The sequence below is a fragment of the Piliocolobus tephrosceles genome, chromosome 11 (genome assembly GCF_002776525.5).
Source record: "Piliocolobus tephrosceles isolate RC106 chromosome 11, ASM277652v3, whole genome shotgun sequence".
NCBI classification, from domain to species: Eukaryota; Metazoa; Chordata; class Mammalia; order Primates; family Cercopithecidae; genus Piliocolobus; species Piliocolobus tephrosceles.
In genome coordinates, this window is record NC_045444.1 from 50,372,964 (window position 1) to 50,400,651 (window position 27,688).

Consider the following 27,688-nt stretch of genomic DNA (forward strand, 5'->3'; position numbering starts at 1 on the left):
AGCTGCTAAAAGGAGCTCTAAATCTTGAAACAAATCCTCAAAATACACCAAAATAGAACCTCTTTAAAGAATAAATCTCAGTATTTTGGGAGGCCAAGGTGGGTGGATCACTTGAGGGCAGAATTTTGAGACCAGCCTGGCTAACATGGTGAAACCCTGTCTCTACTAAAAATACATAAATTAGCCTGGCATGGCGGTCCTTGCCTGTAATCCCAGCTACTTGGGAGGCTGAGGCAGAAGAATCACTTGAACCCGGGAGACGGAGGTTGCATGAGCCGAGATGGTGCCCCTACACTCCAGCCTGGGTGACAGAGCAAGACTCCATCTGTATTAGTCTGTTTTCATGCTGCTGATAAAGACATACTTTATCAGCATGAGACTGGGAAATTTATAAAAGAAAAAGGTTTAATGGATTCACAGTTCCTCATGGCTGGGGAGGCCTCACAATCACAGCAGAAGGTGAAAGACACATCTCACATGGCAGTAGACAAGAAAACTTGTGCAGGGAAACTCCCCTTTATAAAACCATCAGATCTTGTGAGATTTATTCACTATCACGAGAATAGCATGGGAATGACCTGCTCTCATGATTCAGTTATCTCCCACCGGGTCCCACACACAGCACGTGGGAATTGTGACAGTACAATTCAAGACAGGATTTGGGTGGGGACACAGCTAAACCATATCACCATCTTACAAAAAAAAGAATAAACCTCACAGCTCACAAGACCTATAAAACAAAAACACAATGAAAAAAGAAACAAGGTATTGAGGCAACAAATAGCACAATGAATAGAAAAATAGCTCAGTACCTCACATCTCAATACTAACATTGACTGTAAATGGCCTAAATGTTCCACTTAAAAGATACACAATGGAAGAATAAATAAGAATTCACCAACCAAGTATCTGCTGTCTTCAAGAGACTCATGTAACATATAAGGACTCACAAAAACTTAATGTAAAGGGGTGGAAAAGACATTCCATGCAAATGGACACCAAAAGAGAGCAGGAATAGCTATTCTTATGTCAGACAAAACAGATTTTAAAGCAACAGCAGTTACATTATATAATGATAAAGGGAATTGTCCAGTAGGAAAAAATCACAATCCTAAATATATATATGTACCTAATCCTGGAGCTCCCAAATCTATAAAACAATTTCTATTAGACATAAAGAAATGAGATAGACAGCAACACAATAATAGTGGGGAATTTTAATACTCTACTAACAGCACTAGGCAGATCATTAAGACAGAAGGTCAACAAAGAAACAATGGATTAAACTATACCTTAAAACAAATGAACTTAACAGATATTTACTGAACATTCTATCCAATAACTATATTCTATATATTCTAATATATGAATAGAATATACATTCTATATATACAGAATAACTATATATTCTAATACATGAATAGAATATATATTCTATTCATCAGCACACAGAACATTCTCCAAGATAGACCATATGATATGCCACAAAACAAGTCTCAATACATTTTTTAAAATTGAAATTATTTCTTTTTTTTTTTTTTTTTTTTTTTTTTTGAGACGGAGTCTCGCTCTGTCGCCCAGGCTGGAGTGCAGTGGCCGGATCTCAGCTCACTGCAAGCTCCGCCTCCCGGGTTCACGCCATTCTCCTGCCTCAGCCTCCGGAGTAGCTGGGACTACAGGCGCCCGCCACCTCGCCCGGCTAGATTTTTGTATTTTTTAGTAGAGACGGGGTTTCACCGTGTTAGCCAGGATGGTCTCAATCTCCTGACCTCGTGATCCGCCCGTCTCGGCCTCCCAAAGTGCTGGGATTACAGGCTTGAGCCACCGCGCCCGGCCTGAAATTATTTCAAGTACTCTCTCAGAACACAGCGTAATACATTGGAAATCACTCCAAAAGGAAACCTCAAAATAATGCAAATACATGGAAATTAAATAACCTGCTCCTGAATGATTGTTAGGTCAACAATGAAATCAAGATGGAAATTTAAAAAATTCTTTCAACTGAACAATGATAGTGACACAACCTATCAAAACATCTGGGATACAGGAGAGGCAGTGCTAAGAGGAAAGTTCATAGCCTTAAATGCCTACATCAAAAAGTCTACAAGAGCACAAATAGGCAACCTAAGGTCACACCTCAAGGAACTAGAGAAACAAGAACAAACCAAACCCAAACTCAGCAGAAGAAAAGAAATAACAAAGATCAGAGCAGAATTAAATACAATTGAAACAAATATAACAATACAAAAGATAAATGAAATAAAAAGCTGTTTCTTTGTAAAGATAAGCAAAATTGATAAACCATTAACCAAGATTAACCAAGAAAAGAAGAGAGAAGATCCAAGTAAGGTCAATTAGAAATGAAACAGGAGATATTACAACCAATACCAGAGAAATACAAAAGATCATTCAAGGCTACTATGAACACCTTTATGCACATAAACTAGAAAACCTAGAGAAGATGGATAAATTTCTGGAAAGATAACCCTCCTAGATTAAACCAGGAAGACATAGAAACTCTGAACAGACCAATAACAAGCAGTGAGATTGAAATTGTAATAAAAGAAATTACCAAAAAAAAAAGTCCAGGACCAGATGGATTCACAGCTAAATTCTATCAGACATTCAAAGAAGAATTGGTACTAATCCTATTGACACTATTGCACAAGACAGAGAAAGAGGGAATCACCCCTATATCATTCTATAAAGCCAGTATAACCCTAATACTAAAACCAGGAAGGGACATAACAAGAAAAGAAAACTACAGACCAATATCCCTGATGAACATAGATGTAAAAATCCTTAACAAAATACTAGCCAACTGAATCCAATGGCATATTGAAAAGATAATCCACCATGATGAAGTGGGTTATATATCAGAGATGGAGGGATAATTTAACAAATGCAAGTCAATGAATGTGATACACCACATAAACAGAATTTAGAACAAAAATCACATGATCATCTCGATAGATGCAGAAAATGCATTAGACAAAATCCAGCAACACTTTATGATTAAAAATTCCAGCAAAATTGGCATAGAAGGGACATACCTTAAAGTAATAAAAGTCATCTATGGCAAACCCACAGCCAACATTATATTGAATGGGGAAATGTTGAAAGCATTCCCCCTCACAACTGAAACAAGAAATGGATGCTCACTCTCACCAGTTCTATTCAACATAGTACTGGAAGTCCTAGCCAGAGCAATCAGACAAGAAAAAGAAATAAAGGGCATCTAAACTGGTAAAGAAGAAGTCAAGCTGTCATTGTTTACAGATTATATGATCGTATACCTAGAAAACCCTAAAGACTCCCACAAAAAATTCCTAGAACTGATAAATGAATTAAGCAAAGCTTCAGGATACAAAATTAATGTACACAAATCAATAGCTCTGTTATATACCAACAGTGACCAAGCTGAGAATCAAATCAAGAACTCAACCCCTTTTGCAATAGCTGTAAAAGATAAAATAAAATACTTAAGGATATACCTAACCAAGAAGGTGAAAGAACTCTACAAGGAAAACTACAAAACATTGCTGAAAGAAGTCATAGATGACACAAACAAATGGAAACACATCCCATGCTCATGGATGGATAGAATCAATATTTTGAAAATGACCATACTGCCAAAAACAATCTATAAATTCAATGCAATTCTTATCAAAATACTATCATCATTCTTGACAGAACTAGAAAAAAAAAATCCTAAAATTTACATGGAACCAAAAAAGAGCCTGCAAAGCCAAAACAAGACTAAGCAAAAAGAACAAACCTGGAGGCATCACATTACCCAACTTCAAACTATACTACAAGGCCATAGTCACTGAAACAGCAAGGTACTGGTATAAAAATAGGCACATAGACGAATGGAACAGAATAGGTAACAGAGAAATAAAGCCAGATACTTACAGCCAAGTGGTCTTTGACAAAGCAAACAAACAAATAAACAAACCAAAAAGTGGGAAAAAGGACACTCTAGTCAACAAATGGTGCTGGGATAATTGGCGAGTCACATGTAGAAGAATGAATGTGGATCCTTATCTCTGTCCTTATACAAAAATCTATTCAAGATGGATCAAAGACTTAAATCTAAGACCTGAAACCACAAAAGTTTCTATAAGATAACATCAGAAAAACCCTTCTAGATATTGGCTTAGGGAAAGACTTCCTGACTAAGAACCCAAAATCAAATGAAACAAAAACAAAGATAAATAGATAGGACTTAATTAAATGAAAAGCTTCTGCACAGCAAAAGAAACACTCAACAGAGTAAACAGACAACTCACAGAGCAGGAGAAAATATTTGCAATTTCTAAATCTGACAAAAGACAAATATCCAGAATCTACAAGGAACTCAAACAAATTGGCAAGAAAAAAACAATCCCATCAAAAAGTAGGCTAGGGACATCAATAAAAACTCTCAAAAGAAGATATATAGGTGGTCAACAAACATATGAGAAAAATACTCAACATCACTAATGATCAAGAGAATGCAAATCAAAATCACAATGTGATGCCACCTTACTCCTGCAAGAATGGCCATAATCAAAAAAACCAAACAACAGTAGATGTTGGTGTGGATCTGGTGAAAAGGGAATGCTTTCATGCTGTTGGTGGGAATGTAAACTAGTACAACCATTTTGGAAAACAGTGTGGAGATTCCTTAAAGAACTAAAAGTAGAACTACCTTTTGATCCAGCAATCCCACTACTGGGTATCTTCCCAGAGGAAGTCATTATATGAAAAAGATACTTGCACATGCATGTTTATAGCAGCACAATTCACAATTGCAAAAATATGGAACCGGCCCAAATCCCCATCAATCAATGAGTGGATAAAGAAATTGTGAGATACATAGATAGATAGATAGATAGATAGATAGATAGATAGATAGACCATGGAACCATAAAAAGGAATGAAATAATGGCATTCCCAGCTGCCTGGATGGAACTGCAGACCATTATTCTACGTGAAGTAACTCAGGAATGTAAAATCAAAAATCATATGTTCTCACCCTAAGTGGGAGCTAAGCTATGAGAATGCAAAGGAATAAGAATGATACAATGGACTTTGGGGACTCGGGGGAAAAGGTGGGATGGGGATGAAGGATAAAAGACTATACAATGAGTAGTGTACTCTGCTTGTTGATGGGTGCAACAAACTCTCAGAAATCACCACTAAAGAACTTACTCAGGTAATCAAACACTTCCTGTTCCTTACAAACCTCTTGAAATAAATACATCAATCAATAATAAAAGAGCAATAAATGACTCAGATGAAACATTTTATTAACTGTTCTATGATTAACTGTTCTGTTCTGTTGATGTTGATCAACAGAGGTTCAGAAGTAGAAAAGATCAGCAGCATGACCTGGGGTAAAAAGAAAAGGTATACACTACATCAGGCTTCAAACTCTGCAGCCAAGGATGAGGAGAAAGGAGTGAATTCAGAGTGAGCACAAAGGAGTAACATATGTTATACTGAAATAAGAGTATCCAGACTCCATCAAAGATACTACATTGAAACCAGTGTGAAGTAAAACTGAGTAGTTAGTGTGTAAATAATCAAGGCAGATGTTTTAAATAAAAAAAATCAAAGACCAACCTTTAACATCAAGTAATAAAATAATAAATACAACAAAGTAAATATGTTTTAACTTACAGCTTAATATGTCATTGATAACACATCCTGGATACTTCAATTTACCTTTGATGTCCCTTTAGTAGAAAAATATAAACCAGATCTTCTTAGAAAAAAGTAAATTTTTTTCCAAGACTTCTTTCCCTGTTCTTTCGCATGTAAGAAACCATGAATTTCAGGGTATGTGCTTGAACTCAGAAACATCTGAAAGAAAATTTACATATTTTCAAACTATGATTAAATCAATGATACGGTAACCTTATACTAATCATGTTAAGATTTCAAATATAAACATGTAAAAATCACACAGGATCATAACATGTAACATTACGGTAATTAACTGTGTGTGTGTTTTGATAGTCCTTGGTGTCTCTCTCCTTCTCTCTCTATCTCTGTGTGTGTATACACACACACACACACACACAGAAAATAAATCAGAGTCTTTTAAAAACCTGAGATGTTTCAAATGAAAATGAGTTCACAAAATACACATTCTAAGTAATAGTACGTAGTTATCTAACTACCAAAATTAGCAGCTAATTGAATGTCCATTCAAAAAGTTGGACGTCATCCACAGCGTTAAGTCCTGATATACTTTTCATTGTTTTCCGTGGTTTTCCCTGAGATTACAGGTTTACCTATTAACTTCATTATGGTATAAGTAAGACCACAATGCTGACTTCAATTGGGAAGCAGGAAGTTGAGCCAAGTTCACCTCCTTGAGGAGGATAAAGCAAATAAAACTATCTCTTATTTGTCATCTATGGTTCTCAGTTGTGGGTGAATGTGGTAGGTCATGTTTTCCAAAGAGGACGGCAACAATGTCCTCCATCCCACATGCTCTTCTGCAATGTCATCTTGCCCCTGAATCACAAAAAGGTAGAGTCTTTCTCCACTCCCTTGAATGTGAGCAAGCCTATCATTGCTTTGACCCATACAATATGTGGAAGTGACCCTTTGCCAGTTCTAGGTGTAGTACTTAACTAGCCTGGTGCTTTTCATGACTTGGCCCTTGGAATCCAGCTGTCACATAAGAAATGTGACTACCATGAGACCATCACAGGTAAGAAGCCCAATACAACTGGAAGAGCCCTACAGGATGAGACACCATGAGACAGACAGAGAGAGCAAGAAAGTGGGGGAAAACATGGGAGAGAGAGAGAGACACCAAGGAGTCAAAGGACATGCAGTCAAGAAACTGTCTTAGAAGGGGATCCTCAATCCCCAGCACTGAGTCAATGTGCCTCAGAGATGACCCACCCAGCTAGACTCTTCCCAGATGCTCGTCCCACAAATTGTTGGCAAAATGTAAATGAGTACTTTAAACCACAAAGGCTTGGAATAGTTTGTTCCATGGTAATAATTAATTGAGACAGTGGGCATGTGTTGGTCAAGAAAATGACAATGAAAAGGAATAGCTCAACTGAGTGGTTGTGCTCAGCATCCTTAATAAGACAGTGGAAATGCATTAGTGTCTCATTAAAAAAAAAGAAAGTAGAAATTTCCTCCGAATAAACAAATGGAAAACATTTGAAATAAGAGAATTTATTAACTAAAATAACGTAACACATTTTAAAAGGCTACTCAAGGAAATGCTGATAGTAGATATTTATGTTTTTTAAAGTAAATTACTAAAAGAAATTTAATTTAATGAGCCACAGATATTAATTAATTGACATGCAAAACAGGCAAGTAGGTTTTTTAGTTTGAGTGCTTTCCAAGTTATTAAACCAAACCAATTAAATTTTAAAAAGAGAGTCATAGAGGCCACACTAGAAAAAGAAGAAACCTTTTAAAAAGTGGAAACATTGCCTCAGTGGAGAGAAGAGGTCAGGGGCACATGCAGGACTATCTGATTCCAAAGCCTATGATTTTTCTTGTTTTTATAATTTAACATTAAAGCAATATAACTGTGCTATAGGAAGACTTGCAAAAGGAGGTGGAATAAAAACTCCATCCCACCACTGTGTTGTAATACAGTGGTGAAGCATTCAGAGGGCTGAGATCTGAAAGTCCTGGGGCACAGCTGCTGCTGCCATTTACCTAACATTTTGACGGGGTGTCTCTGTAAAAACCCAGGAGCACAGAAGCAGCTTTTAGAAAAATCTCTGGGGACTAATCATGTTTCAAAAATATTCTGAAGCACAAAAATGAAATATAACCTATTAAAAAGCCCACAGAAAAATCCATGATAGCTCTGCCAACCTAATATTTTTAAGGTCAAACAATACTGGAAATATTAAAAGTTGTCTTCATTAAAGATCAGGGAATACTGAGTGGGTTTGGAGATGCATGGGGCTGAGCTCAAACAGCAACCATTATAAAGACATTGCTCAACATTAACCTGTGAAAAACAACTGTAGAGCTTCTGATGTAAAATCTACAAATCTATCAAAAAATAAAATAACTGAAATTATTCATTTATTGTAACAACAATGTCTTTGAGCCATCCCCCGTTTGGAAGAAGTGAGTCCAATAGAAATAAAAACAAGGAGATTTTTAATTAGATAACTAGTCTTCTTAATTCAGCTAAGAATATTTCACAATTCTATGCAAGGAATTCCATAACAGCTATTACAAATGCTAGTGAATACATTTGCATCCAGTATCTTTTATCTCCTTTCATTTATATGCTAAATATTTTATTACAAATAGGATTGAGGGCATTTATTATGAAAGCTAATACTGAGTATCCATTGGTAAAATATCTGTATTTTACAAAGAATTATGATTTTTCTAAAGACTAACATAATATTTACACACACCACATAACAAAATTGCAAGTTTCCTTTTAAGACACACATTTTTAAATATGTAAAATCCTTTGACAATTGGCTAAAACTGGGAAGAAGAATGTTGGTAAAGAGCTTTATTGACTTAGGGCATTCTTTACCTGGGTGCTATTATTTTTAGTTTTACCTCCAGCAAAAAATATTAATAATAATTCAAGCATAACTTTTCAAAATCTGGGCATATAAAAAAAGGACTTTAAAGTTTTCCTTCATTATGCTATTATTTATATATTTTAATAAAAATATATTTACCTGCAAAATCTGTGTGGGGGATATTTCACCATTGGTTTCAGTTGCAAAAGATACCATATGCTCTGGAAAAAAATACTGTCAAAAAGACACAGTTAAATTATCACAAAATTCGTGCTAGAAAAGATTCAATTATGACCAATATAGTAATCAAAAGCAAAAGTTCTTTAAACTGGTGTGACTAAAATTCACCCAAAGTGCTTTTGAAAAGGTCCGTCCTTAGACTCTACTCATAGGTACCTTAATGAGAATGTCTGGAGTTGGGTGCAAAGATTAGCAAATGCCCCCACAAAATGCAGATGTGGATGGATTCAGGTATCCTGAGTTATAAAACACTGTCCTGAAGTCGACAATGTGCTTGCTCCCACATCTTCTTCCTGAGTCCTGCAACCAGTCTATCAGGTACAAATGGACTATCCATTCCATTTTACAAAGAAAAGGCTCATAGAAGTAGAGTTTAGAGTATGCCCAAGGTCATAGCCCACAACACAGTGGAGGTCAGGACTTAAACTGAGCTGGGGAGCTAAAAGTCCAGTTCTTGCTACCTACCATTTTTCCAAACTTTTTAATCATAAAATTTACCCAGGGCAGTTGTTTCAAATAGGAATTCCCAGGCCTCATTCCTGGAGTTTCTGATTCAGTAGGTCCGGGCAAGTCCTGGATTCTGTGTTTTTAATAAGCACTCTCCCCTCGGTAAATTTTATGATTAGATAAGTTTGGGAAAATATATTCTACTATATTTCCTCTAGGACAGGGTTTTTCAACAGCAGTTCTACTAATATTTTGATTTAATAATTCTGTGTTGAGGGGGCTCTCCTGCGTATTATAGATGTTACAGTATTCCTATCCTCTGCTCACCAGCAGTCCTCCTCCCCACCACCAGTTGTGACAACCAAAACTGTGTCCAGACATTGTCAAACCACCCCCCAGTTAAGAACCACTGCAATAGTTCTACAAAACAAATGTCCAGCCTTGTTTAAATAAAAAAATAAAATAAAAAACAAGCATTGAACAGTATTTCTTTAAATATATCTTTTTAAATTCTTGATTTTAATAAAGACTCACAACAAGAAAACACTTTCCCTTCACATTTGAATTTATTTAATTTTTATTATGACTAATTTTCTTTGCCAAAGATCATCCTATTATGTTTCTATTAATAGGTTAAGATAAAAGAGAACGTGAGAGGTCTTTCAGGGTTTGAAAATATTCTATTATGGTGTGTATCATATATTTTTCATAAAGAATCATTTCAATCCAATTATCATCCAAAACTTAGTGTAAAAATATGCTTCAGCTTCAGAGACAAAAACAATTTAAAATAATGAGCCCAGAGGCTATTCTGACTTTTCTAGATCCCTAGTCTTCATTAGAATGTGACATACATTTATTTTCTTTTAAAGAGAACTACAATGAAAGTAGTATTTACTAGATAATGCACTGGTCTTTATCTCCTTTCTACTTAGTTAAAAAATTACTGCACTGGAAACAAAATAATTTGGAACAGCAAGATTCATGTCAATCTTAATTTCTGGCTAAGTTATAATACTCTCAACAATCATTAGTCTGCTTTTACTTTAGAAAATCTATTTAAATTTCCCAAATTCTGTAGAAAGTGGTAAAGTATAATATTTTGCTTAACACTTGTTCTTAATCTGTTTGAGAACCTATAAAAATTCATTTCCCACATCAAATGTATAACTGTTTCCTTTTCACAAAAGGCAAAATTAGGTTTCCTAATACTTTTAAATTAAATAAACCAAATTCATCTCAATTCAGACTTTACCAATATGGTTTCAAAAACTTTTACACCTGTGTATCTGAACGTCTGTGTATAATGTTCACTAATCATTGTTAGCATGAGAAATGTGGGTATAATTTTAAAGGACCAGAGTCTTCATCTACAATTTACCAAATAGGACTGTATTTTATTTATAGTGACTATCTTTTTGGCATAAAATTTAACTGATTCATTTATTTTCCATAACTACTAATGGGGATTTCACTTACCATTGGGTTTTTAAAGAACTCATATTTGGCATAATTTTTTCTAAAGTATAGCTTGTTTTCTTCTTCTATCCCCCAGTTGGATAGCACTTCAATCACCAGTTCATGGTCTTCTATTGTTCTTTCTGTAAAGAATGTTTCAACGAGTATGTTGACAGATAGACAAATATACATATATACACACACACACATAGACACATACAAACATATAAAACGTATTACGCATCTTTATTAAACATAGCAGATTTCAACTTAATTATGAAATAGCCAGATTGATAAAATTTCTCATCAATATTCAATTTACTAATGTTCATTTTTATACCAAAGCAGACTGTTGTCTAAAAAGAAAACATGTATAAAATATCATAATATACTCTTTGTTATCTCAATTTCCTTTTCTTACTGTGTAAATAATATAAGCTTGATAACAAATCTGCATGAAGTATATGGGAGCTACTTTTTTCTCCAACTTACCATGGTGCCAAAATTAAAATATTTATTTCAAGGTTGAACAATTCACTTCATTAAGAGATGAAGAATTTGAAAGGTTCATGTGCATTTAAGACTGTCCAGACTAATCTGGATAGCTGAGAAAAATTAAAATAAATGCTTTAAAAGGAAAATTTTAATACAAGTAGATATAGGTATTTTTTTAAAGAAGCCCAATTCCTTGGGGCACTTTATTATTTCAAAGCTAATACTAAGGAAAAGATATTTTGTAATAACAATGAAGATAATTAAGTAGGGTGGGAAGGCACTTGGCGGAAAAGGCATTTAAATGAAGTAAGCAAAGGCAATTGTAAAGAGGTGAATATAGCATGCAAAATTCCTATTTTTATAAGAAACTGTGAGGATGCTGACAGTAGTATTATTCATAATAGCCCCAAACTTGAAACTACCCAAATGCCCACTGATATGAGAATGAATAAGTAAATTGTGTAAAAGCACACAGTGAAAATATACTACAACAACCCACAACAGTATGGATACATATTGCATTTCCTGAACACAATATTTAATTAAATAATCCAGACACAGATAATGCATACTGCATGATTCTACTTACATAAGGTTCAAAACAGCAAAATTAATCTGTAGTGCTAGGAAGGGTTTTGGAGATACTAAGTAAGTGGGGGGCATGAAGGGAAACACTGGGGTGAGTATAACACTCTTTCTTGATCTTGGGGTTGGTTACTCTGGTATATGCAATATCTGAGAGTTCACTGAGTTGTGCACACTTGGTTTGTACACTTTTCTTAATGTATGCCATACTTCAATAAAAGGTGGAGAAAAGAAAAGAAACTGGAAATTACCAATGCAAAACAGGAAATGGAGAACAACCAAATAAGTAATATGGAAATTCTCTGCTGTTTTACTGTTTCTAGAATGTTTTTAAAAAGCATTTATGTCTCAGAAATTCAACATTCAGTAGTGATTTGTGACCTACAACACCCAAACTCTTGAAAGTAATATCATTCTTAAATAGACATTTATTCATCCAAAAGGAGGTTCTCGTAAGAGTGTTCAATGAATATGGATGAGTTTAAGCTAAGTGTATGTCAACACTTGGGGTTCTATTACTAACTCTGATTGCTCCTTTTCTATCCCATTGACTGGCTCCACTAGCTCCTTCTCCTCCTACATCTCAGTCCCTGGTTCAACTCCTTTCTTTCTCCCCCTATAAACTAATCCATTCTCACCTCTTCAACCACCTCATTTGTCAGGTTTTTTGAAGTGAAATCTCTGGCTTATAATTGTTCTCACCCATGCTCCTGTCCTAACTGCTATACGGTCCACCACCTCAAATACAGTGTGTCTAAAACCAAAGTCAAAATATGACACATAAAATTACCATAGGATCCAGCAATTCCACTTCTGGCTATTTACTCAAAAGAATTGAAAACAGGGACTCAAACAGAAATTTGTATACCAATGTTCATAGCAGCATCATTCGCAATAGCCAAAAGGTGAAAACCTAAAGTCCATGTCCATGAACAATGAATAGATAACAAATGTGGTATACACAGTACATACAATGGAATATTCAGCTTTAAAAAGGAATGTAATTCTGACACATGCTACAACATAGATGAACCTTGAAGCTATTATGCTAAGAGAAATAAGACAAATACAAAAGAACAAGTGCTGTATGATTCCACTTATACAAGGTACCTAGAATAGTGAAATTCATAGAGACAGGAAGTAAAATGGGGGTTGCCAGGTGCTGGAGAGAGTAGGGAATGAGCAGTTATTGTTTAATTGATGCAGAGTTGCAGTATGAGAAAATTAAAATATTTTAGAGATTGATGGCCAGTCATGATGGTTGCACAATAATGTGAATTCATATGATGCCACTGAACTGTACATATACAAAATTTTAAATGGTACCAAAAAACTTTTTAAATTTAAAAATGAAACAAAGTCATCTACATTTTTCCCTTTCAAATGGCTTTTTCTTCCTAAATTATCCTATCTCCATTACTGTCATTTTTACCACACTCTCTCAAAAAAAGTAGAACTACAGCTCACCTTTGCAACTTTCTCTACCTCTACTCCAATATCTTCTACTCATGAAATTCTCAGATAGCAGGGATTCTTCCTCTGAGTGTCTCTCACACAACTAACAACCCCCACACCAGGTCCCACTGTCACCATTTCAATTTAGACCTTTGCCTTTTCTTGTTCAGCCTAACTAATCTTCAAACCTCTACTTTCTCATTCTTCTAATCCAACATGGACACTGATAGCATAGCAAACCTCCTAAAACATGTGTATGAATGTGAACCCTGCCCAAAAAGCTTGTCTGCTTCTGCTTGTTATAGATAAATTCATATAGTCTGGCAGTTAGTTATAACTTAGTCATTTGTTCATCCATTCGACAAATATTTGCTGAAGGTCCACAGTATGTCAAACACTCATCTTAGGGTGAAAAATTTTGTAGTGGAGAAGACAGTAACAAAATAACTGCCCTCATGAAGCTTTCATTCTAACGGGAATATGTGGATAATAAATAAAATGTGACTCATAAAAAGTGGTGGTCTTAGTCCATTTTTTGTTGCTATCAAGAAATACTGAGGTTGGGTGATTTATACAGAAGAGGGGTTTATTTGACTCATGGCTATACAGGAAGCATGGTAGCAGCACTTGCTTCTGCTGAGGCCTCAGGAAGCCTACAATCATGCGGGAAGGTGAAGGGGGAGCAGGTGTGTCACATGGCAAGAGACCTTGAACAACCAGCTTTTGTGTGAATGAATAGAGTGAGAACTCACCCATTATCACAAGGATGGCACCAAGTCATTCACGAGGGATCTGCCTTCATGACCCAAATACCTCCCACTAGACCTACCTCCAACACTGGGGATCTCATTTCAACAGAAAATTTGGAGGGGCAAATATTTAAACCATAATAGTGGTGATAAACCTTACAGGGAAAAATAGAGCAGGGAAGAGAGAGAAAGTGCTGAGGACACAGGCGATAGGAACCCATTTCCAACAGCTTGTCAAGAAGGCCTCATTGAGAAGATAATGTTTGAACAGAGACCTAAAGGAGAAGAGGACAGGAGCCAAGCAGATAAAGAGGAGGAGTAAGAAAAAAAGCCCTTGAGGTGAGAGAAAGGCTAGTATGTTTGAAATACAGCCAGGAGGTTAGTGTGGCTAATGTTGAATGAGGAAAAGGGGTTATCCCAGGAAAAGAAGTTAAGGAAATAATGGTGATGAGATGATGAGTTGTAGAAAGCCCTGCAGTCTATATAGTAAGGATTTGGCTTTTCCTCTGTGTTAGATGGGAAGTCATTTTGAACACAGGAATAACATGAACTAACAAGTTACAATAGGATCACACTGTGGAGCAGAAACTGATTTTAAAAGGCTGAAAGCACAAAGACCATTTGGTAGGCTATTGGAACTAACCCCAGGAGAGATGATGCAGCTTAGATTAGCATGGTAGCAGTTGATGTGGTTAAAAAAAAAAAAAAATACACAGAATCTTGATCTATTTTGAAGGTAGGGCCAACAGAATTTGCTGACAAATTGGATATGGAGTGAAAAAGAAAGTACTTGAGGAAGACGTCAAGGTTCTCAGCCTTAGCACTTGGAAGGACTGTGTTACCAGCAATAAGCCAGAAAAACTGCAAGACAATCAAAGTGGAGGGACATCCAGTGATCACTGAGCTACCAAGTGGGAAGTTGCATTCTTAAAAATCTGTCTGTTGTGTACATGTACCCTAGAACTTAAAGTATAATAAAAAAAAAAAATCTGTCCTACTTCTGTTTACTTCTCATGTAAACTCAGCTGGTATTTCAAGATTATGAAACACAGGTACACATTATTAAATGCACTATGTGCTAAGCACTGTATCTGTATTCTTTGCAACTGCAGTGGGAGACAATTTCAAGATATCAATAAAGATGCTTGTTTATTTGCTTTGCCAACCTATGTTTCCTTGGACCCATTACCTTTCTCTACCTCTAAGAAAACACTATGAATTCTGCCCTCATACTACACTATAAAGAAAGGAAAAAATAGCAAAGAGGCATTTTGTTGGTTTTTTTTTTTTTTTGAGCTTCACAGTAGATTTTATCTATTTTTGACAAATATAATTGTTTAGGAAGAAGCATGCCTAGCCAATCCTCCATTGTCATTTGTGGGGACCCACCCTCTGCCCTCTGAGAAAGGAGGCAGAGTTAAAGAGTGATTGAAGGAAACTGGTGGAGTGGAGACTGTGAGGCAGCTAGATGGTAACTGGATGTGTAGGTCCCAAGTGACCCCACATTGTGGGGAAAAGAGAGATCAGACTGTGAAACTGAGGCAATTGCAGTAGTTGCTGATGGCCTTGCAAATCTTAACCCTGTCACTTTGGCTAAGACCATCTGAAGTACTACTATTGTAAATTTCATATTAATCCCTGTGTGCCTGTTCTGTCTGCTGTTAGTCTGCAGGTACACTCAACAGTTCCAAAGAGACAGTGACCATCGAGAACGAGCCATGATGACAATGGTGGCTTTGTTGAAAAGAAAAGGGGGAAATGTGGGGAAAAGAGAGATCAGACTGTTACTGTGTCTATATAAAAAGAAGTAGACATAAGAGAGTCCATTTTGTTCTGTATTTGAGATGCTGTTAATCTGTGACCCTACCCCCAACCCTGTCCTTGCAAGAGACATGTGCTATGGTGACTCAAGGTTTAAAGGATTTTGGGCTGTGCAGGGTGTGCTTTGTTAAACAAGTGCCTGAAGGCAGTATGCTTGTGAAAAGTCATCACCATTCTCTTAATCTCAAGTCCCCAGGGTACACTGCCAAAGGTCTCAGGAACCTCTGCCTAGGAAAGCTAGGTATTGTCCAAGGTTTCTCCCCATGTGATAGTCTGAAATATGGCCTCGTGGGAAGGGAAAGACCTAATCGTCCCCCAGCCTGACATCCGTGGAGGGTCTGTGCTAAGGAGGATTAATATAAGAGGAAAGAAGGCCTCTTGGCAGTTGAGATAGAGAAAAGAATCTGTCTCCTGCCCGTCCCTGGGCAATGGAACATCCTGGTGTAAAACCCGATTGTATGTTCTGTTTACTGAGAAAGGAGAAAGCTGCCTTAGGGCTGAAGCTGGGACGTGCTAGCGGCAATGCTGCTCTTTATGCACTAAAAAGGTTTATGGAGATGTCTGCATATGCATATCAAGGCACAGCACTTTTCCTTAAACTTATTCATGTCACAGAGATCTTTATTCATATGTCTTACTGCTGACCTTCTCCCTACAATGATCCTATTATCCTGCCACTTCCCTTTTTCTAAGATGGTAAAGAAAATGATCAATAAATAGTGAGGGAACTCAGAGACCGGTGCCAGCGTGGGTCCTCTGCATGCTGAGCGCCGGTCCCCTGGGCCCACTTTTTCTTTCTCTATACTTTGTCTCTGTGTGTCATTTCTTTTCTCAAGTCTCTCCTTCCACCTAACGAGAAACGCCCACAGGTGTGGAGGGGCAGGCCACCCCTTCACACATCCTGCCTCCTTCCTGAATAGAACCCTCTAAGAGTTGTAAGATTCCAGATAGGTTTAACAGTGGTATGTGGCTCAAATCAGAGTATAGACTTACAAAGTCTATACTCCAGCCTTAAATAAAAGCCCTTCACCAAGCATGACAGAGAAGCAATAGCTAAGAACAATGCCAAGTCCATAGCATCCCAGTACGGGGCAAGAGTATTTTAGTACCAAGTTCCCAAGAAGAAATATGGAAGTACTAAAGGAAGACCGTGAACCTAAGGGTCATCATGATTACGCAATAAGCTTAAAAAGCAGGAGTTTCTACAACATGAAGACAATAGTTGGATGAAAGTTAGACAGATACCCCTCTGGGGATTTAAATGTCCCAACAGAGTGCTGGAGGAGTGAAGGCAGGTCTCAACCTTCAACTGAATACATTTTAAATGTGTATGGAACTCATTGATAAAAACTGCATTGATTATTTTCCTCAAGAAGACTAAGAACAATCCAGAGAACAAAGAAATAATAGAAGAATAAACTGTCTGTTCTTAAGCCAGGTGACTCAGTATTAGAAACTAATTCAAAATACTGTAATGACGTTACATTTCTACACGTCTGAGTCTGAGAGCTGTTTCATTATTGTATTTAATTCTTATAATACCTGTAGTAAGCTAAGTAATGGCCCTAAAGATATCAGGTCCTAATCTCTAGAACCTGTAAATGTTGCCTTATATGGTAAAGCCTTTGCAGATGTCATTAAATTAATGATATTCAAATGGTGAAAATAACCTGGATTAAGGTGGACCCTAAATCCAATCACAAATATCCTTTTAAGAGAGAGGCAGGAGATTTAACACAGACAGAAGAGGAAAAGCAATGTGATCAGGGAAGCAGAGGTTGAAGTGAAATCATCACAAGCCAAGGAAAGCTAGTAGCCAAGAGAAGCTGTAGCAGACAAGGGATGGAATCTCCCTAAGGTTCTTGCAAAGAATGTGACCCTCCAGAACTGTGAAAGAATACATTTCTATTGTTTAAGCCACCAAATTTGTAATTTGTTACAGAAGCCTTAGGAAATCAATATAATAATCTAATAAGCAAGTTATAGTTCCATTTTTACAGATAGAAACAGAGGTTCAGAATAGTGTATGGACCCACCCTCTGCCCTCTGGGAAAGGAGGCAGAGTTAAAGAGTTATTGAAGGAAACTGGTGGAGTGGAGACTGTGAGGGAGCTAGATGGTAACTGGATGGTGTAGGTCCCAAGTGCCCCCATTTATAGGTCCCAAGTGCCCAGGGTGAATGACAACCACATGTCTGAGCCCAAGTTGATGTTCTTTTCCCTGCACACATTGCTTCAACTTCATGGAAGTTCTCACCCAAGGGATATTCCCTATCACCTTTGCTGGATCTATTTATATCCTGCACATTCTGTCTATATCAACTAAAATTGCTCTTTCATGCTCCTGCCATTCTCTACCTTAGTTGCTTCCAATTCTTTTATTTTGAAAGGTATTCAATAAATATTTGCTAATTAACTGAAAGTAAATCACATTTTAAGTGTAAGGGACAAAACGGTCATGGGCAAGATTTCAAATTATGTCAATCTTCACTTTCCATGAAAATACAAATCATTTGAATTTGGACTGCATCAAAAAAGAAAATAAAACAAAAAAGGTTGAAAAATCAAACTACATTTGAACAGCTATGACAAATGTGTAACTAAAGAACTAAGTAGGTTCAGTGGCTCATGCCCATAATCCCAGCTACTCAGGAGGCTGAATATAAAAAAAGAACTAGTGTAACATGTATGGTTACCGAGAAGTGGAATCTAGTCAGGGGTTTTGTTGACCACATGCAAATAAAAACCAGAAGACCAATCCTGAAAAAATAAAATAAAGGATAAGAGATTTGCAGAAAATGTCACAGAACTATAAAACCAAGTATTTACATAATGCAATTACTAGCACTAAGAAACTAATCTGGTAATCTTACGAAAAATACGTCTTTTAAAAAGCCATCAAAAAACAGAGTATGTGAGAAAGCCAAAGACATACATCCCATTCCTTCAAAAAATATTTCTAGTACTGTTCTATCAAAAATTCAGATAACATATTAAGGAAGCTAATAAAAGTCAAGAGGATTGAATGCAGCTATAGTTTTTTTACCTTATACACTAGCCTGGTAATGAAGATATAATTTTCTTATTATAGAATCTGATTTTTAGAGATTATATTACATATTCTTTTTAAATGTATATATCACCATCCCAATTTGGATGCATTGTACCTTCCCCCAACCAATCTCATTACGTTAAAGGATTGATGTTACAATAATCCAAATAACCCCAGGAGGCAAAATTGAATATCAATTAATCACATCTCACATAAAATTAGCATTTCTTTTTTCAATGCAGATATCTGACTGAATACAGGTCCTAGTAGACAGAATATTCAACAGGAAGATGCAAGATAACTAGATGGATTACTCCGAGAAGAAAATAAAAATGCTGCAAAAGGAGGTGAAATGTTGCTGAAAACCAACTTTCATTTGCCTCGGTCTAGCCAAAAAACGTCATTACCAAGCCCTAAGAAAAGGGCAAACAAAACAAAACACTAAGCCGAAAGGTCTTATTAAACTTTCTATGCACCTTTCTCCTACCAAGCAAATTTTAACCAACTAAGTAATCCTACTAAGTTATTTATCATATATTTCAAATATCAAAAGGAAAAATACTAATTCTACAACTAGGGGTTCTTTGCTGCAATGTTCAAAACCCAGAATGAACTCAGGTACTTTTTGAGTTACCATTTGAGAAATGACCACAGGTAGGAATCACATGAATTCAAAATTATTATTTTAAATACTTTATTTTTAAAACTTCATAAAATCCATCCAAAATACTATAATAAAACATGTTATTAAAACTTCACAGATACAAATCTATTTAAAATAAAACTTTCTGACTTATTTTTTGGGCACTGGAAAGTAAATTACAATTGTCAACTACCACTCATACGTAGGTAGAAAAATAGGAGGGAAGCCTTCTTAAATTACTTCAACATAGCAATCAAGAAGAAGGAAAAACAAAGAAAAGCTTCAAAAGCATTTTAAAAGCTTTTTCAAAACAAAAACAAAAATTTCTTATTGCCTTAAGTTGTATTTTTTGTTTCTAATAGGTCAGTGAGGTCTTGTGGTAATAAAAATAAATATTACCAAATAATGATAACTACATGTAATTCTATTTTCAAATTTTCAGAAACTCTTTCTTTTAAAAAAGAAAAAGAAAAAAAAGAAGAAAGCAAGAAGTTTCTTCTGAAACTGTTGATTTAACATCAAAGTCTTTTCAAAAACCTCAATCCTCCAAGAATGGAAAGTGCTCACCTGTGACCTTCTGCCTGGATTTCTTTGCTGAATCTATTGCCAAGTACAGCGTGGAGCTCAAATAGAAACCTGAGTCCCTACTCTTCTCTCACTTGATAAGAGAAGAAACAAAAGTGGCTTTTACCTCTAATTCGCTCAGAAAACAATTTTTTGAATACCTTTTTTACAGGAAACTCCAGGAGACAAATGGTCCTTGTACTTCTCTATGCTGGGTAGAAACTACATACATTTTGTCAATCTTATTTTCAGATAAAAATGGTCACTCTCTGGCCAAGCAAAACAAAAACTAGAGAAGCAAAGAATAAAACGCAGCTCACTTTCTAAAAGATTCCTTAACCTAAGAATACTACTTAATACCAGCAGGATCCCCCAGAAAATTGCCATCAGACACATTCAACTCCCCAAGTGCAATAATAGGAAAATTGTGACACTTCAGCTTGATGGCTATAAAGGCCCTGCAGTTCATTCTTCTGCAAGGGGAAATAGTCTCCAATTAACTCAGACCCAACCATTGCAACTTATATTCAGAGACAGCCTTGTTTTTCCACAAAATGCCTGCATATATATGGTCTCGAGTTGACTGGGTAAATATCTGAAGAGCTTACAGACAGTTTCCATTAATTTGAAGGTTCTCACGGCATTCTTTAAGGACTCAGAGTAAATTCTATCTGAGCACGGCATGTGATTTCTTTGGCTTCTTTTCCAAGCCTATTCCTTCTATATACTTTGTAATCCATCCTTTTAATTTTTTGATATAAATGCCTTACAGTTTAGTATGACTTAGTTCAAACCACGTTTATTTGTCTCAGACCCCGGGTTACAAAGATGCATGTGTACAGAGAGTCCTGGCTCCATGGAATTACTGTCTAATTTTAATAATATGATCACCATTAAAATAGTCGTAGAAAATGTTATAGCAACAAAGAAGATGTGTATTTTGTCCAACTTGGGACTTCAGAAAGATGTCTGAGCTAAGGCTTTAAAAATCTCTTTCAAAGTTTTAAAAATTGTGTTTGTTTCCCTTTTTCTGATTATTAAAATAATACATTCCATTAAAGAAAATTTTGCAAATAAAGATAACTTACAATCACAATACATCTTTGAACCTGTCAATCAGGAATAAGCACCTAACCTTTCAATATATTCCTTTCTTGTCTTTTTCTCTTGCTCTATATGAGTGTATGCGTATATGCTTTTTATAATATTAGAAAACATATGTTTATACACTGATAATATTCAATCATCACCACAACGTTACATTTACCCACATCAGTCTTCAAAGGAAGAATAAAAGCATGATCAAAAGCTGCATCACGTTACATCCTTGGATGTACTGTCATTTATAACATTCTCCTTTTATACTGTTAGGTTTTAACTTCTCTAGTTAATTGGTATTGTAAACAATCTACTTTGAACAACCTTGTATCTAAATCTTGTCCACACTGCTTGTTTCTCACACCTACCTATACAGTATGTCCTGTGGAAACATCACCTCCCAGGACACAATTCATCACTAACACTCTTAGTGCCTCCTGCAGCTCTCTGTTGCTTTCAGGATTTGCAATTTCCCAAGGGATGTATGAGTACGGGTGGTGGCAGCAAGCATCCTGATCATCTCAAGGAACAGCCCTGGAGCAGCGGCAGCAGTTTGCACCCAGCAGCCAGGCATGTGTAAGAGGCGGATGTGTCTCCCGGCCTACTGTCAGATGGAAAGGGTGACTCTACTTCACAAGGCTGAGCATGGGATGCCTCCAACTGCTTTTCTCTCTCCACTCTCCCAGGACTATGGCACTAGGTTACCTATCAGTCATCTTGGACAGTTGAGAGTTTTCATCTTTATTGTCATAAGTATTTTTAAGAAAAGGCTGACGTTTTACTTTCCTTCCATTTTTAATTAAAATAACTAAGCCCTGAAAGATGAACAGCAGTTAGCCAAGTAAAGATGGACAGGAAAGGGTTTCCTGTGACTCTTAACAGCATAAACAAGAAAACTGAGTAGAAACTGTAGTGTATGCAGGCATCTGAAGGCAGTTCTCTAGCATATAAACTAAAAGGAGGGAGGGGTGAGACATTAAGGCTGCAGCTATGAAGGGTAGACAGGTCACAAGATGCTACAAGTCCCACAGAGGACCTTGCACCCAAATGCAAAAAGAATCAGGTCTGCATTTAGATGGATAATGTTAGTACTACCAGAGGCAGGAGGACCAGTTGTGAGGCTAACATAATAGCTGAGGGGAGAGATGAATAATAGCTGAATTCATGTAGCTGAGGCTATGAGAATATGTAGAAGGAAAAATCAGCTGAATCAGAAGCAGATTTAGTTATAGGCACTTCCCATTTTTGCTAGTTAAATATTGCCCATTTCTGGTCTGTGCGTGCTACCAGGACACCATGTCTCCTCAAAGCCCAGGGGGTCAGGGCACATGATTCTCTTTATGGAAAGAAGCACAGTGCCACATGTCCCAAAGGTTTCACAATGACTTCTGCTGTGACGAGGGTGGTCACAACTCTGATGGCTGGTATGTTATAAACTGCACAGAAAGTCCTACTACATATCAGCTCCAGAACAGGAAAAACACTTGTACTTCCTTTGTTAAAAAAGAAAAAAGAGTGAAGGAGCAGCTTCCAAGCAGGAGGCTGTGAACCATTCCCTCACTGTCACTGTGCATTGCTTCTGTCTTAAGGCGATCACGTGGGCATAGCTGCACACATTAAACTGGTTTCATTAAGAGCCTCCAGTCATTCATTTTGCTTATTAAAGCCACTCCACAATGATATTCACAATGGAAATCTCAGCTGTCCCTAGCAAAGATACTAAAATACAATTAATTCCTCTTCCCGAGGAGTCTGTAGGTATGCGCTTGAGGTATTGTGTTAATTGCCACTGCTTCATACCATGGCTTCAATTAGGAATCAAAATGGGAGCAAGACAAACATGGATCCCATTAAGTTTCAGAGGACTTGAAGCTGAAGTTTTTCCCCCACCCTACTCTTACACTAATTGTAACAGCAGAGAGGATTCCATCTGGGGAACTATAGTGACATCCAGTGGCTGTGAAGCGAACCACACCAGTTGCAAAACTTGGTTTACTACATCAGGAAAGCAGAATTATTTGTTGATATGCTGACATTTTAAATTCAATGTCTATCAAAGTGTGTGTACAAGTAGAACCATATAATAATATGATCCAAAATCAGGACATTCAGAGATTCATAACAAAATCAAGATATTTAGTTGTCTTCAATGATTGACTCAGAAGCATATATTAAAATTCTCAGTAGCATATATTAATAATTACAGGTGGAGGATATGAAACATGGACGTTGCATTCAAAGTTCCAAACATAATATTATTATACAATTCATGTTTTGTGCAAATTCAAAAACAGGTAATTTTTAGCATGATTCTCTTGCTCAGCCAAAATAAATATCTGGCCTGCTATAAAGTGAACTCAGTTGGCTCGCTTCAATCTCAGTAATTTCATTACTATCTGGGTTAGGAACGTTTACACGAGTTTTCTTGGTGGTTAATAATTTAAATGACAGCATTCCTGAGAGAGATGTAGAGTGAGACAGAGGCAAACCGACCACAGAATCTCAGGAACATTTGCTTGAAATATTGTGGTGGGAAGAAACCAACCTGCTTCAGTGAGAAAATGCAGATTACAGAATCTGACAGAATCTAGATCTTTGTACTCCTGTATGTAAATAGATACTAAAATACATACTCTATGCACACTAGTAGTAGCTATCACACATATGCATTTATATTAAAAATACTAATAATGGCCAGGCGCGGTGGCTCACGCCTGTAATCCCAGTACTTTGGGACACCAAGGCAGATGGATCATTTGAGGTCAGGAGTTCAAGACCAACCTGGCCAACATAGTGAAAACCCCATCTCTACTAAAAATACAAAAATTAGCCAGGCACGATGGTGCACGCCTGTAATCCCAGCTACTCAGGAGTCTGTAGCATAAAAATCACTTGAAGCTGGGAGGTGGAAGTGGCAGTAAGCCAAGATCACACACTGCACTCCAGCCTGGGTGACAGAGGGAGACTCTATCCCGAAAAAAAAAAAAAAAAAATTAATAAGATTAAAGTGTCCTTTGCCACAGAAAACGTAACTCTGAAATTAAGACTTCAGGTTCAGGAACGTACCACATTTTGAATGTCAAGTATTCCCCCTTCTGCTTTTAGTAGTTTGTGATACAGTTTAGACAGATGAGAAGCAATAATAGTAGCATATGCATTAACAACTCGGAATATCTCTGAAACTGGTCTAAGCTTATCTTGGTCACTAAAAGTGAGCTAAAGTGCAGAAAACCCTCAACTCTCATCTATCCTATAAGTTAAAATATCCTTACCTATGAGGCCTCAGGATCTCACAAACACTAAATCTCATAAACACATAGACCACATGTGAAGATGATACAATGAGGGCATGTACAGCTAGTAGAAATGACAGATAGGTGGGGATCATTTCAGGGAGCCACAGGTAGTCTGATGGAAAAGCAAAATAAAAGGTCAAATCTTGCATTCTGGCCTCCTTAGTAGTATACTTTTAAAACTAAATCACATCATATTCTTCTCTAACTCAAAGACCTCCCTTTGCTTTTTCTCTCACTCAGTGTAAATGCCAGGCCCACTTCCTGGCCTATGAGACCCTACATGATCTGGTCCTGGGGCAGCTCCATGAAGTCCTCTCCCATTACCTTCAACTTCATTGACTCCACTCCAGGTGCAATGGCCCCGAGGCTGCTTCCTGAACACAAGCACACTGCCACGTCCAGGCCTTTCCACCTGCTGTTCCCTCTGTCCAGAATAATCTTCCATTTAATTGCACAGCCTGCCTGCTGTGTGCTTCATTTCTCTACTCAAACATTACCCAGTCAGGGAGGCTTTCCCTGATACCCCTTTAAAGTGCATCTCCCAGCCAGGTGCGCTGGCTCATATCTGTAATCCCAGGACTTTGGGAGGCCGAGGCGGGTGGATCACGAGGTCAGGAGTTCAAGACCAAGCCTGGCCAAGATGGTGAAACTCCATCTCTACTAAAAATACAAAAATTAGCTGGGCGAGGTAGTAGGCACCTGTAATCCCAGCTACTTGGGAGGCTGAGACAGGAGAATCGCTTGAACCCAGGGGGTGGAGGTTGCAGTGAGCCGAGATTGCACCACTGCATTTCAGCCTGGGCAACAGAGCGAGACTCCGTCTCAAAATAAATAAATAAAAAATAAAGTACATCTCCCTTCTGCTCTAGCACTCACTCTCCCCCTTTCCTCCTGCCCTCCCTCCCCAGAGCTTATCATCTCCCATGGGATAACAAATATTAGGCCTTGTTTCCTGTCTCTCTCCCAGTGAAAATGCAAACTCATAAGGGCAATACTTTTTGTCTGTTTTGCTCATACTGCATCCCCAGAATCTACAACAAAATATAGGCGTGGTACAAAATTGTCAATAAATATTTGCTAATTTGCTTAATTGTTTGGGGAACATAGCCAGAGAAGGCAAGAGGAGTCACTGATTTTTGTGGAATCTGTAAAATGACAAGTAAAAAACTACAAATACTCAAGATATATTTTAAGTGCACAAAAGAAAAAAAAAAGAAGGTAGGCTGTAAGAGTTAATACATATAGCAACTATGTTAAAGTAGAGAAACTGATTAAAGAGCTTTAAAAAATGTTAACATTAGTTATCTCAGAGTTGAAATTATGAATAATTTTGTTTACTTCATGATATCTTTTTTTTCAGTTATTTACAATGAGCTAGATTATTTTTGTATTTAAAATATTTTTTAAAATAATAGGCCAGGCGTGGTGGCTCACGCCTATAATCCCAGTACTTTGGGAGGCCAAGGCGAGGTGGTTCACATTAGGTCAGGATTTCGAGACCAGCCTGGCCAACATGGTGAAACCCTGACTTTAGTTTAAAAAATATAAAAATTAGCTGGGCATGGTGGTGGGTGCCTGTAATCTCAGCTATTTGGGAGGCTGAGGCAGGAGAATCACTTGAACTTGGGAGACGAAGGGTACAGTGAGCCAAGATTGCGCCATTGCACTCCAGCCTGGGTGTCAAGAGTGAAACTCCATGTCAAAATAATAATAATAATAATAATAATAATAATAATAATAATAATAGAGGCTGAAGCTGGAGGATTGTTTGAGTCCAGGAATCTGAGGCTGCAGTGAGCCATGACTCCACCAGTGCACTCCACCTCAGGCAAAAGAGTGAGATCCTGTCTCTAAAAAGATAATAATAATTACTTTAAATATAAATAAATAGATACTATGCCCTTCACTTTACAATTCGATTTATTTATTTTTTATAATTTCAACTTTTATTCAAATTCAAGAAATACATACACACATATGCAGGTTTTTAACATGGGTATACTGTGTGATGCTGAGGTTTGGATACAATCGAACCTGTCACCCAGAAAGTGAGCACAGTACTTGACTGTTAGTTTTTCAACCCTTCCTTCCACCTCTTCCTCCTCTAGTAGCCCCCAGTGTCTATTGTTGCCATCTCTACGTCCATGAGTATCCAATGTTTAGCTTCCACTTAATACGGAACCCAAAAAGAGACCAAGTAGCCAAAGTAATCCTGAGCAAAAGAACAAAGCTGGAAGGGTCACATTACCCCACTTCAAACCATATTATAATTCTACAGTAATCAAAACAGCATGATACCTGTACAAAAACAGACATATTGACCAATGCAACAGAACAGAGAACCCAGGAATAAAGCCATACTCCTACAGCCATCTGATCTTTGACAAAGTTGACAAAAATAAGCAACAAGGAGGGGACTCCCTATTTAATAAATGGTGTTGGGAAAATTAGCTAGCCATATACAGAAGAATGAAAGTGGACCCCTACCTTGTACCACATACAAAAATTAACTCAAGACGGATTAAAGATTTAAAAGATTAAAAACCTCAACCTATAAGAATCCTGGAAGAAAACCTAGGAAACACCATTCCGGACATCAGCCTTGAGGAAGAATTTATGACTATGTCCTTGAAAGCAATTGCAACAAAAACAAAAATAGACAAGTGGAACCTAATTAAACTAAAGAGCTTCTGCACAGTAAAGGAAACTATCAACAGATTAAACAGACAACCTACAGAATGGGAGAAAATATTTGCAAACTATGCATCTGACAAAGGTCTAATGTCTAGAATCTGTAAGGAACATACGCAATTCAACAAACAAAAAACAACCCCATTATAAAGTGGTGAAGGACATGAACAGATACTTCTTAAAAGAAGACACACAAGTAGCCAACAAACATGAAAAATTCCTCCACATCACTAGTCATCAGAGGAATGCAAATCAAAACTACAATGAGATACCATCTCCCACCAGTCAGAATGGTTATTATCAAAAAGTTAAAAAACAGCAGATATTGGCAAGGCTGCAGAGAAAAGGGAAATGCTTATACACTGCTGGTGGAATGTAAATTAGTTCAGCCACTGTGGAAAGCAGTTTGGAGATTTCTCAAAAATTTAAAAAAGAACTACCATCCAACCCAGCGATCCCATTACTGGGCATATATCCAAAATAAATAAAAAGACACCTGCACTCATATGTTCATTGCAGCACTATTCACAATAGCAAAGACACAGAATCAGTAACAGTGGACTGG

The 27,688-nt window shown here is 37.0% G+C and overlaps 1 protein-coding gene across 2 annotated transcripts in view; it reads right to left on the bottom strand.

The window, feature by feature from the left end:
- GRB14 (growth factor receptor bound protein 14) overlaps nucleotides 1–27,688 on the bottom strand; it is a 136,868-nt gene that overhangs the window by 32,208 nt on the left and 76,972 nt on the right. For both annotated transcript variants that reach the window (XM_023217504.2, XM_023217505.2), the window contains 3 exons: nucleotides 10,698–10,819; nucleotides 8,691–8,765; nucleotides 5,713–5,850 (listed from right to left, as the gene is read on the bottom strand). In XM_023217504.2, the coding sequence (XP_023073272.1) occupies nucleotides 5,713–5,850; nucleotides 8,691–8,765; nucleotides 10,698–10,819 (335 nt within the window). The remainder of the gene's footprint in view (nucleotides 1–5,712; nucleotides 5,851–8,690; nucleotides 8,766–10,697; nucleotides 10,820–27,688) is intronic.